Here is a 13,560-nt window from a genome sequence, read left to right on the forward strand (position 1 = left end):
CAAGACTAAACCAGGAAGAAGTTGAATCCCTGAATAGACCAATAGTAGGCTCTGAAATTGAGGCAATAATTAATAGCCTACCAACCAAAAAAAGTCCAGGACCAGATGGATTCACAGCTGAATTCTACCAGAGGTACAAGGAGGAGCTGGTACCATTCCTTCTGAAACTATTCCAATCAATAGAAAAAGAGGGAATCCTCCCTAACTCATTTTATGAGGCCAGCATCATCCTGATACCAAAGCCTGGCAGAGACACAACAAAAAAAGAGAATTTTAGACCAATATCCCTGATGAACATCGATGCAAAAATCCTCAATAAAATACTGGCAAACCGGATTCAGCAGCACATCAAAAAGCTTATCCACCATGATCAAGTGGGCTTCATCCCTGGGATGCAAGGCTGGTTCAACATTCGCAAATCAATAAACATAATCCAGCATATAAACAGAACCAAAGACAAGAACCACATCATTATCTCAATAGATGCAGAAAAGGCTTCTGACAAAATTCAACAGCCCTTCATGCTAAAAACGCTCAATAAATTCGGTATTGATGGAACGTACCTCAAAATAATAAGAGCTATTTATGACAAACCCACAGCCAATATCATACTGAATGGGCAAAAACTGGAAAAATTCCCTTTGAAAACTGGCACAAGACAGGGATGCCCTCTCTCACCACTCCTATTCAACATAGTGTTGGAAGTTCTGGCTAGGGCAATCAGGCAAGAGAAAGAAATCAAGGGGATTCAGTTAGGAAAAGAAGAAGTCAAATTGTCCCTGTTTGCAGACGACATGATTGTATATTTAGAAAACCCCACTGTCTCAGCCCAAAATCTCCTTAAGCTGATCAGCAACTTCAGCAAAGTCTCAGGATACAAAATTAATGTGCAAAAATCGCAAGCATTCTTATACACCAGTGACAGTCAAACAGAGAGCCAAATCAGGAATGAACTTCCATTCACAATTGCTTCAAAGAGAATAAAATACCTAGGAATCCAACTTACAAGGGATGTAAAGGACCTCTTCAAGGAGAACTACAAACCACTGCTCAGTGAAATCAAAGAGGACACAAACAAATGGAAGAACATACCATGCTCATGGATAGGAAGAATCAATATCGTGAAAATGGCCATACTGCCCAAGGTAATTTATAGATTCAATGCCATCCCCATCAAGCTACCAATGAGTTTCTTCACAGAATTGGAAAAAACTGCTTTAAAGTTCATATGGAACCAAAAAAGAGCCCGCATCTCCAAGACAATCCTAAGTCAAAAGAACAAAGCTGGAGGCATCACGCTACCTGACTTCAAACTATACTACAAGGCTACAGTAACCAAAACAGCATGGTACTGGTACCAAAACAGAGATATAGACCAATGGAACAGAACAGAGTCCTCAGAAATAATACCACACATCTACAGCCATCTGATCTTTGACAAACCTGAGAGAAACAAGAAATGGGGAAAGGATTCCCTATTTAATAAATGGTGCTGGGAAAATTGGCTAGCCATAAGTAGAAAGCTGAAACTGGATCCTTTCCTTACTCCTTATACGAAAATTAATTCAAGATGGATTAGAGACTTAAATGTTAGACCTAATACCATAAAAATCCTAGAGGAAAACCTAGGTAGTACCATTCAGGACATAGGCATGGGCAAAGACTTCATGTCTAAAACACCAAAAGCAACGGCAGCAAAAGCCAAAATTGACAAATGGGATCTCATTAAACTAAGGAGCTTCTGCACAGCAAAAGAAACTACCATCAGAGTGAACAGGCAACCTACAGAATGGGAGAAAATTTTTGCAATCTACTCATCTGACAAAGGGCTAATATCCAGAACCTACAAAGAACTCAAACAAATTTACAAGAAAAAAACAAACAACCCCATCCAAAAGTGGGCAAAGGATATGAACAGACATTTCTCAAAAGAAGACATTCATACAGCCAACAGACACATGAAAAAATGCTCATCATCACTGGCCATCAGAGAAATGCAAATCAAAACCACAATGAGATACCATCTCACACCAGTTAGAATGGCGATCATTCAAAAGTCAGGAAACAACAGGTGCTGGAGAGGATGTGGAGAAATAGGAACACTTTTACACTGTTGGTGGGATTGTAAACTAGTTCAACCATTATGGAAAACAGTATGGCGATTCCTCAAGGATCTAGAACTAGATGTACCATATGACCCAGCCATCCCATTACTGGGTATATACCCAAAGGATTATAAATTATGCTGCTTTAAAGACACATGCACACGTATGTTTATTGCAGCACTATTCACAATAGCAAAGTCTTGGAATCAACCCAAATGTCCATCAGTGACAGATTGGATTAAGAAAATGTGGCACATATACACCATGGAATACTATGCAGTCATAAAAAAGGATGAGTTTGTGTCCTTTGTAGGGACATGGATGCAGCTGGAAACCATCATTCTCAGCAAACTATCACAAGAACAGAAAACCAAACACCGCATGTTCTCACTCATAGGCGGGAACTGAACAATGAGATCACTTGGACTCGGGAAGGGGAACATCACACACCGGGGCCTATCATGGGGAGGGGGGAGGGGGGAGGGATTGCATTGGGAGTTATACCTGATGTAAATGACGAGTTGATGGGTGCAGCACACCAACATGGCACAAGTATACATATGTAGCAAACCTGCACGTTGTGCACATGTACCCTACAACTTGAAGTTTAATAATAATAAATAAATTTAAAAAAAAAAAAAAAGAAAACACTGGATTTCAGGGCTCTATCATTTGGGTTCAGAGCATACCTCTAACTCTTAAATGATAAGGTCAAAATGTCCTGGAATTAGGATGGATAGATGGATGGATGGATAGATAAGAAAAACATGGTCTCAGATCCCAAACTACGCATGCTGTGGTTAGAAAAATAACATAATGAGCGACATCCTTACCAATACTAAAAAATTAATATACTAATTTAGTGTTATTGTTAGTCTCGTCCTCTGATGAAAATGTACTAAGAGTCCAATTTTATTGAAAGTAGACAAGGCCAAAAGGAATGCAGAGCTGTGAGTTAGACATATGCTATGAACCCAAATCATACCATAAGAAACTAAGATGATCTTTACTAGTATTTTGATACTTATATCTACATCTACATCTGCTTTTTGCTTAGGTGGCATCCACATCCATTTCCAGGTATGAGAACAAAGGCCATTTTAAATTCAGGCGAGGAAATTAAAACTGGCCTATGGTTCAGAAAAATCAAAATTAAAGGCCTTTTAGGCAATACCTTAAATTACCTGCAAATAAATATGTTCAACTTTTAGCTAATAAAAAATAGGTAATAAAGGATGAGAGTTTCTGAAACAGCTTATCAGATTTCTTGAGACTGTCTTCACTATATCATAGAAGGGTACTAAATGAAATCAAAGAGTTACTAATATTGAATTACTATCTTTGGAACCCATTTTTCCTCCATTAGGCAACCAGTCTGTTGATTTCTAGTCATTTATTAGGTTAACCTGACCACTATTAACATAGTCCTTTAAAAATGAAATATGTTGTTATATGCTTAGCACCTAACTCTGGGCTTGGTATACAGCCTAATGTACTGAGTTCCACAAACATGAGAAAGTTCAACTGAGTTTTATAAAAAAGAACACCAATAAATGTCCTGCCTAAATTGCTGAAGTTTGCTCACTTATTAACTCAATCTCTGGTCACAACCTAATAAATCCAATCAGATTATATACTCTGTCCAATACAGCAGCTACTAGCCTCACATGGCTATTCCAATTGAGATGTGCTGTAAGTGTAAACACACATCAGATATGAAGACTTAGTTTAAAAAAAAAGGAAGCAATTTCTCCGATAGTGAACATGTTGAAATGATAATATTTTGGATATGCATGCAGCTTGTACTATATTTCTTTTGGACAATGCTGGTCCATCAGAAGAGGAACCAAACATCTTTTGACTTTTACAACATCTAGTATAGGACTCATCTCTAGTCACTTAGTAAGCTCTTGTTAATTAATCAAGTCTCAGCCCTAATAATTCTATGTATGTATAAATATATGTATATATAGTTTTTGAATTTTACTTGTAACTGGCCAGTAGTATATATTTGAAAGGGAGAAATTGCCTTATGATAGTTGGCAATTTTGTTTATACAAAAATCAGGCACCTGCAATGTGCTGGGGTCTGGGTTAGGTACAGGGGATTTCAAAAATACATAAGACATTTAGGTCAAAATGTCCTGGAATTAGGATGGATGGATGGATGGATAAATAAGAAAAACATGGTCTCAGATCTTGAACCACTCATGCTGTGGTTAGAAAAATAACATGATGAATGTCATTCTTACCAATACTAAAAATTAATACACTAATGTAATGTTATTGCTAGTCTTGTCCCCTGATGAAAATGTACTAAGAATCAAATTTTACTGAAAGGAGACAAAGTCAAAAGGAATGCAAAGCTATCTTCAATAACTGTAGCTGCAAATGTGATTAGATGAATAGATTTCTAACTTTTTCTCTGTAAGTAGATAATTTCTAGCAACTGAAAACCAGTTAATTAAATCATCAACTGCACAGTAATGAAATCGTAAAATTACTAGACAGAAAATCCAATTGTTGTTTAACTATTCTTCCTTTTTTCTACACTTTATTTTTACCTCAAAGCAGAAGTCTTGTCCAAGGATGCTACTATGAAGTGGTTTCACTGATACAGGTTCCCCTCTACCAAGATCCAGACATTCCACTGCGCTGCATGGGCTCAGCAAGGATTCATGGGAACGTGACTCTTTTAGTTTAGGCAGTCCACGAGACCTAAAAGTAGAAAAAGATATTTAAGATAGTGTAACTTGGCCAGCAACGAAATGAAGGTCTAATGCAATGGAGGATAACAATAAATGTGCAAATGCCTAAGGGAAGAAATAAATGAGGAACAAATTAATAGTTAATCTACAGTTACAGTAATAGTAATCATATTTATGTGGCAAATATATTCTCTCTATAAAACTGTGAGTACATACACACTTTTTTTCAATATGGCATAAAAATATACTATAATTTTACTAGTCTTAAGTGAGCTTCAAATCCCATTACAGACATTGTTTTTTATTCTCTTTCCTATCTTGGAAGATGGAGAGACATACACTCTTTTTTTTTTTTTTTTGAGATGGAGTCTCGCTCTGTCGCCCAGGCTGGAGTGCAGTGGCCGGATCTCAGCTCACTGCAAGCTCCGCCTCCCGGGTTTACGCCATTCTCCTGCCTCAGCCTCCCCAGTAGCTGGGACCACAGGCGCCCGCCACCTCTCCTGGCTAGTTTTTTGTATTTTTTAGTAGAGACGGGGTTTCACCGGGTTAGCCAGGATGGTCTCGATCTCCTGACCTCGTGATCCGCCTGTCTCGGCCTCCCAAAGTGCTGGGATTACAGACCTGAGCCACCGTGCCCGGCCGAAACATACACTCTTTAAGGTTATCTTATATATTCTTTCTTATGCAAAGGTATTGCCAAAAGACAAATTATTTCTTTTTGTTTTTCATGTTATGGCTTTATCCTCTTATATCATTGACTAGTAGTGGCTGAATCTTCATTTTGTTTCTTTCTACTTTGGCAGAACACACACACACACACACATACACACACACACACACACACACACACAGAGTCAAAGCTAAGCTTTTTAGCACAAGACCTTGTCTTTCAAAAGTCCTGATTTCTATCTCAATATAGAATTCTTTTCAGGCAGGCTTTTGGTTCTATACATGCTTTACTGTATAAGTATGAATAAAGAATAAAATGCCTTGAAGAAACCTCCCACCATGGAAAAAAAGGCCCAAACTCTCATCTAGAAGAGAGATCTTTGTCAGCACCGTTCAGTCATCTGGCTGATTTTGTTTCCTAGTTGTTTATAAGAAGAATGCTAGGAATCATGACTCTTGGCACTACAAGAGCCAGTACTTCACTGCCTTCCTCTTGAAAGAATTAAAGGAGTCAAACATATGAAGTACAATATTCTTGAATGCCAAACTGGATGGCCATGCAGTTTGACTCAATAATTACAGTATCTGTTGCAGGAAACACCCAGAGTTACATACATATATTTCAAGCAGAAGTACTTAGTAATAAGGATAAAAAGAAATGCCTTGTGTAAAGACAATTGTTTTTATAAAACACAGTAAATAAGCAGCTTCATTAAATTCCTTGAAATAACCACATTAACACTAAAAGGAACTTAAATATTTAATGTCAGAATAGCTTTTGGTTAAATTACAAAGTAAAAAGATATAAGAAACTAGCACTAAGGCTGCTTTCTCCTTTCTACCTTCATTCTAGCATTGTTTAATCAAATTTCATAAAATAAGAAAAATCTTAACCTTACAAGGATTTTAGTTCTTCTTCTTTCCACACACACACAAAAATAAGCCACCATTTAAAGTTTAGGCTGCAAAACATGTGTTCTGATATTTAGTAATTTTTAAAGTAAAAAAGTCAACATTTATATTTCTTGTTGATAGTACAAAGTATGCGCAAAAGGGACAAATGCTACCTAATGCTTTGTATCTTAAAATGACAATGTTTATTTTTCTGATATTGGTCAAGAACAAAAAATTAAAATAGTTAAAAATAAAAAAAAATTACAATGTAAGCTCCATATTTATTTCCCTTTGTTCTATGTATAAGACAATGACATGTTATGTACTGCAAATATAGTACCTCAACTATAAATAATTAAATGTTAGAAAGATTATACTTTAATTATCATATAATCTTTCCCAATATGCTACATGGGAAGCCTGATTCAGGAAACTGGACACTGCAATCTTTCTTAAACAAAACAACAATTCTAGCCCATTCTTCCCAGGAGGAGATGCTGGAAGGAAAAATCCTCTCATGCTCTGGGGTGAGCATCTCAACAGGAAAGATTAAGGCATATTTAACACAGAAGGAGGTATGACAAAGGCTTACTTTTATTTTTTAAATTCTCTAGGAAAAATTTCTAAAGCATAAATTAATTTTATTTCAAACAAAATAAATGTCTACCTACATGAAGCAATGGTAGAGCCACCTGGCAGTGCAACCCCAAATCATAGCGATGCCACATGTCCCGGTATAGCAAGTCACTTTCTGAGCTATATGTCAGAAAACAACTCTCTGTTTAGAAGACAAGAACAAATAGAAGATGGCTTCTTTGTTGCCTTTGGTTACCGATAACATCTTTGAATAAATGTTTTCCAGGTGTTATTTCAAGCCTTCCATAGAAGCAGAAGAGAAACACAAACAACAGATCAAGACTTCATCTATCCAATTTGTAGGATAGGTAATATTCCTTCAGGCTGCACCTAGCCCCTCAGGTAACAAACAAGGCACCTGGGCTCTAGGCTGGGCCTGTTGCCATGGTGCTACACGTACAAGGAGATTAGCGCTGGAAGGCACCAAGGAGAAGCTATGTTGAATAACGCAAGGGGCATGCTCTGCAAATATGGCAAAGTTGACTACTTTTAAGACAGGAAGGAATGGTGAGGCTTCTATCCATTTCTATAAACAAGTTCACAGTAAAAGGCAATAGAAAAGAGACGAGGCCAACTCTGGGAGTGGAAGATAATCTCTTATTAAAACCTCTACTAGGTGGCTCACTCCTGTAATCCCAGCACTTTGGGAGGCCGAGGTGGGCAGACCACTTGAGCTTAGGAATTCAAGATCAGCCTGGGCAACAAGGTGAAACTCCATCTCTACCAAAAATACAAAATAAATAAAAATTAAAAAGTAAAACCTCTACTAGGAACTAACCTGAGAAACTTTAGCTTGCTTCATATACAATTCCCACGCCTTTACCAGAAGCTATTTCCTATATCTCATCTTGCAAGTACAAAGCTTTCTCTCACATGTGTTCTGTTTCCTTTACAGTGCCTACTGGTGGTTTAATGTTTCTAGGTATCATTTTACTGAAACTTACCTGGGTTACATATTATTTTTTCTTTTAGAGAAAGATGGTGAAAACTATTTTTTTTTCCACTGCATTTCCAGTGCTGAACAAGTTTCATTTTGATACTTAGGTCTAACTTCAAATGTAGCCATAAGAGGATTTAAAACTAAGCCACTTGGAACTATAACTCCAAACTCCTCCTAGTTACCAAAATTTCAATTAATACATAGTTCAGAATCTCATATTTTTTAGCATTTTTATGTGTGTGTACTGAATTGAAAACCAAAGTTGCTAATATGTTCAACATTATCACTGAATAAATAAGCAAGCCCTCCCTGTATTGGGAAGAAAGTGTCTCCGAGAAGACAGAAGTAATTCCCAGAGAAGCATAGTAAACAGGAAGATCAAACAGCCTGGGAATGGCTTGGGACAGGGGAGGCATTATTTATACAAATATTTCAATATAATAGCATTAGTAACCCCAAGTTTCTTCTAATTCATGCTTACCTCCTCCTGAATTGGTTTTTCTTAGATCTACTAACTACAGAGTTTTAGTAGTCCTGTGTGGCACCAGAGTTTACTCCTCTAATGGAAAGCAGAATGTGGATTTATTGGGAGAATAATGAGTTTAAAATAACGATTCCCAGTCCAATCTGACAATGACCTTCATCAAAAAATCTAACCCATCCTTGAAAGTGGACTTTGTGAATCCCTTGACTACGGGCCAGGTTCTCTCCCTGACTATTTTCCATACTGCCCCATCATCCCAAACACCATGTAAGAATAATTCATGTATTGATTTAAATAAAAAAACTGCTTCCCAGAGGCAGTTTTACTTCTAACTAAGGAACACCATATTCTTTATATTCTTATCTTAAAGTGAGCAGACAATCTTGATTTGTGTGTAAACTTCAAGACCTCTAGCAATGTGATAGGTAATGGTTAAAATCTAATTGCTTTGCTGATGAAAATTACCTGCTGCTTCTGACTTATTTAAGAAATAAACTACAAGGCAGGTGAGGCTTTCTATTACTCACTAAAGTGAATGAGTATTATATTGCTTGAATCCTCACCACTATACGAAATCAGTCTTAAAAGATAAAAGTTAAGGGCTGGGAGATGGGGAGCCAACATACACATAACAGCAGATACGCTGGTGAAGAAAACGGGAATAAAATAACACTGATTAGTGCCATTTTAAGTAAAACACAGCTGGATTTTCTCAGCTTAACTGGCCAATTTTTCAAAATGCCACATTTCCCCCACAGCTCCAATGAGGCTTGGTGGTGCTAGCTCAATCTGCCACATGTTTACAGATTTAGTTCCAAATTTAGGAATTGGGAAACTTTTAATTAAAAATGCTTATTGCCACATAAAATCCTGGACTCCAGTGCAGGTGAGTTTCTGCTTGGCTTGGCAGTTATGATTCCAGACTGCTTCAGTGAATTCCTGATGAGACAGCTCAGCCAGTAAGCTGGGTGCAGCAACATACTGTTGTATTTACCAGTATGCATTTCTAAGGCACTCACCTTGTTTGAAAATGTCCTAGGCAGTAATTAACAAAATTGGGTATCCTAATACTCTACCAGCAAGTTTATATAGTGTCTAATCAGTTTTTTAAAAATTGAATTTGAGCTTTCACTTTGGGAAAAATGTAGCTTTACCTGCTCCCTGGATTTTATTATTTTCCAATTAAGTATTTTGTGAAAATATTCAACTGATGTTTGCCATTTGAAAGTGCAGATCCTTTCTTGTATTATAATTTTAAAGGTTTTCCTCCCTGGATTAAAAAAAAAAAAAGAAATTAGAACTCATTTACCAGAGCTCTACTTATGTGCAAAGACTTGTTCGCCCTGAGGATCCTGACAGCACCGGCTGAACTGGTTTACCTGCTGTAGTTAAAGCCAGTAGTCTCTACTGCTTATATTACTCACTGATTTTTATGTTAGCTTAAAAATACACACCACACCATTCACACTAGAAAGCTATTTATGGAAACATAACATATAGGTCCTACTTCTCCCTGCTCTCAACCTCTAGGACAGGATGGTCTAATGGGACCAGCTGGTAATGATGAAGAAGGATGTCAGCCTGAGTTGTCACTCAGAATGAGAAACTCATGGTAAAGAAATGTATCAGCATAGACAAAAATATCCTTACTTACTTTGTACTTGGTACATACACATGTAGATATACAGTGAAGGTGGATACAGAAGGAAGACTAGATTATAAACATTAACACACGTTCTAGGGAGTAGAAAATCCAACTTGCCTCCAAGATGATAGACACTAGGGAACAATTCCTTTACAGAAACTGTACCATGTTATAACACATCTTTTTGTCCTTAAATTGCAAATGTAATATAATCTACTAGTACCTATTAAACAAATTCAATATAAACACAACTATATTGAATTTTAAAAAACAGAAACTAAACCAAACCAAACCAAACTTGTAATCCAACTCAAGTAACATACCAGTAACAGTGGACAGACTATAGCTTTTATTTCCTTATTTCTGATTTCAGTTGCCAGACTTTTAGTCTCATAATTGCCATAAAAGTAATGGGTAAAAGAAGGATGAGAGAGGAAAAAAACTGGTGAAGTTCAGTAACATTGACTTTTTTTTTTTTTTTTTTTTTTGAGACATAGTCTCACTCTTGTCGCCCAGGCTAGAGTACAGTGGTGCAATCTCAGCTCACTGCAACTTCCGCCTCCTGGGTTCAAGTGATCTTCGTGCCTCAACTTCCCAAGTAGTTGGGATTACAGACGTGCACCACCTCTCCCAGCTAACTTTTATATTTTTAGTAGAGACGGGGTTTTACCATGTTGGCCAGGCTGGTCTCGAACTCCTGACCTCAGGTGATCCTCCTGCCTCAGCCTTCCAAAGTGCTGGGATTACAGGTGTGAGCCAACATGCTTGGCAACATTGACTTTTTAATAATTCCTAAACTCATAACTGACTTGCTTTCCCATTAGTTTCTCATGTGGTTGTATACATGAATATATGTAAGAATCCATCAATCTAACCAATAATTAAGTGGTGTGCATTATGGGTCAGGCACTATACTAGAGGTAGATGCAAGGAATACAAAAGTGAAGACTGAAAGCATGGTCTGTGTACTCACACACAATTTATAATCTAGTGAGTTAACAATCCATTATGATACAATGTGAGAAGACTCATGAAAAAAGATGCCAAAAAAGGCTCTATGAGCACTAAGTAGAGGATTTTAAGGTGGGGGTGGTTCAGAGAAGACTTCTTGGAGAAAACAGTAACATAAAGTTGTAACCATCTTCATGGGGATGGGATGAATTTCATTATATGCAGGTGTGGAGATCTAGAGACAACGCCTAGCATGTGAAAAGGCCTGTATGAGAGTATGCAAGGCTGTGGTGTTCAGACAGTGAAAGAAATTCAGCAGTGTGGTTCTACTATAGTATGGATGTTAGAAGGAGAAGAGGCTGGGGTGTTGAAGTGGGTGAGGCCTGGTGAATAATGAGGTTTGAGAGAGATCACAGACTTGTAGTCATGTGTGGGTATTTAAATTTGATCACAATACCAGTAGATGTACATCGGAAGACTTTAGGTGGTAGAGGGGGAATTACATGGTAAGATGTGTGTCTCAGTAAAACTACCTTGGCTAAGGAGTGGAGAAAGAAAGGAGTACACAGAGAGTGGAGAGAAAAGAAATGAAAGACCTGGAAACCAGTTCATTGATTATGGTAGTAATCTGAGTAAAGATAATGAATTAGACTAACAGATATGGGGACGAAGTAGATGGCACAGAGAGAGATTTAAGAGGTAAATAGGCTTTGATGACTGGAATGCTAGAGGAACTGGGGAGAGGGTAGAGTCCAGGACAACTGCTGATTTCCAGCTTGAAACACTGGGTGAAAGATGGTGATGTCCTTTACAGGGATAGGAAAGAGGAGGCAATGCTGGTTGAGATGACAGTACAAATAAAATCAAGTTTTATACAAGTTGAGTTTGAGGTTCCTGTGGGGGTAGATGTGAACGTGAAACAGAACATACATATTGAGAAGACAACCCAAAAACATAACCTGAGGCATGTTAACATTTAAAGCTACAAAACTGACAAAAGACACTGAAGACTTTGAGAGAGAAGACCACATGACTCAAGTATCACAGAAGGCCAGGAAAGAGGGGTCTCAAGAAAGGTGGCCACTGAATTTGAGAATTGAATTTAGAGGTAATTGGAGACATTGGCAAGAGCAGTTTCAGAAAAGAGGACAAAAATGAGATTTCAGTGGGTTGAGAAAATGAATGAAATATGAGGAAGTGAAGATTAACTCTACAAGTCTGATTGTGAAGGGGTGACAACAGTAAAATAGCTAGAGGGAGACATGGGTTTGAAACAGGTTTTTAAAAAAATTAATCATCTTTTAATTTTTCTCCTTAAACAATAGTGATAAATACTCTTGGCAAAAAATTCCAGGAGTTCAGAAGGATAGAAGGTAAATAATAAAAAAAGGGTACCTCCCACACCCTCCTATAGAAAGGAGGCCATTAACAGTTTTTGTGAACCCAGAAATATTTTATACAAAGGTACCCATATATGTATATAATTATATAAAAGTATGTAATATATATTACATATATTTATATAACAATATATTTGTATGTATTTAAAATATATATTTAAATATAAACATATATCTATATATACATATTCATTTACATAAATGGGATGGTACAATACTGTTTTTAAGAGAATATTTTGGACTTCTATCCATATTGGAACATACAGATATACTTTGTCTCTTTGTAATGACCAAATAGTATTCCTTTACATGAACTTGTAATAATTTATAGTCCTTGATGACCATCTAAGTTTCCTTTTTTTGTGATTAGCAACAAAATTCAGAATATCTGTACATATTATCTTCATGCACATGTGCATATATTCATACTTTGAATTCTCAGATGTGAAATTGCTAGATCCAAGGGCATATGCATTTAAATTTCTGATACAGCTCAATTACCCTCCATAAAGACAACATCAATTTAAGTGTCTATCAGCAGTGCATGTTCCTACATGCTATCTTCAACATGAGATGTGGCTGAACTTCAAAATCTCTTGCCTGTATAATTAGTAAAATTTGGTATTTGATTATGGGTTTAGTGTGCATTTCTTTAATTATGAGATTGAGGACATTTGTACATGTTTATTGGCAATCTCAGTTCCCTTTTCTGTGAATTATAAACTGCTATTCCATGTTCTTAAACCATTTTCCTAATTGTTAAAATTAACTGATATGTAAACACTCTTTGTATATTAAGTAAATTAGTTCTTTTTCTGTCATATTTATAATTATTTCCCCCCAGTTTATGTTGACAAGAGTGTTTAAATTCCAAGATCATAAGAAATAAGCTATATTTTCTTTTAGAGTTTTAAAGTTTTCATTCAATCCATTTGGATTTGTTGGCAGAGGAGGAGAGATGAAAAGAGTACAGTAGGGAGTCAGCTTTATATTTTTCCAAATTGCAAAAATATGATCATAAATTGACTCAATTATTACTGTACAGTATTCTGCTGGTATAAGAGGGGTGTGTGTGTGTGTGTGTGTGCGTGTGTGTATGTGTGTGTAATTTTTTGCCTTGGTTTTTCCC

The 13,560-nt window shown here is 36.8% G+C and overlaps 1 protein-coding gene across 5 annotated transcripts in view; it reads right to left on the reverse strand.

Moving 5' to 3' along the window:
• RASAL2 (RAS protein activator like 2) overlaps positions 1-13,560 on the reverse strand; it is a 398,007-nt gene that overhangs the window by 42,818 nt on the left and 341,629 nt on the right. For all 5 annotated transcript variants that reach the window (XM_073011743.1, XM_073011742.1, XM_073011741.1 and 2 more), the window contains one exon: positions 4,669-4,822. In XM_073011743.1, coding sequence (XP_072867844.1) covers positions 4,669-4,822 — 154 coding nt within the window. The remainder of the gene's footprint in view (positions 1-4,668; positions 4,823-13,560) is intronic.

Source organism: Chlorocebus sabaeus, chromosome 25, assembly GCF_047675955.1.
Source record: "Chlorocebus sabaeus isolate Y175 chromosome 25, mChlSab1.0.hap1, whole genome shotgun sequence".
Classification (NCBI taxonomy): Eukaryota; Metazoa; Chordata; class Mammalia; order Primates; family Cercopithecidae; genus Chlorocebus; species Chlorocebus sabaeus.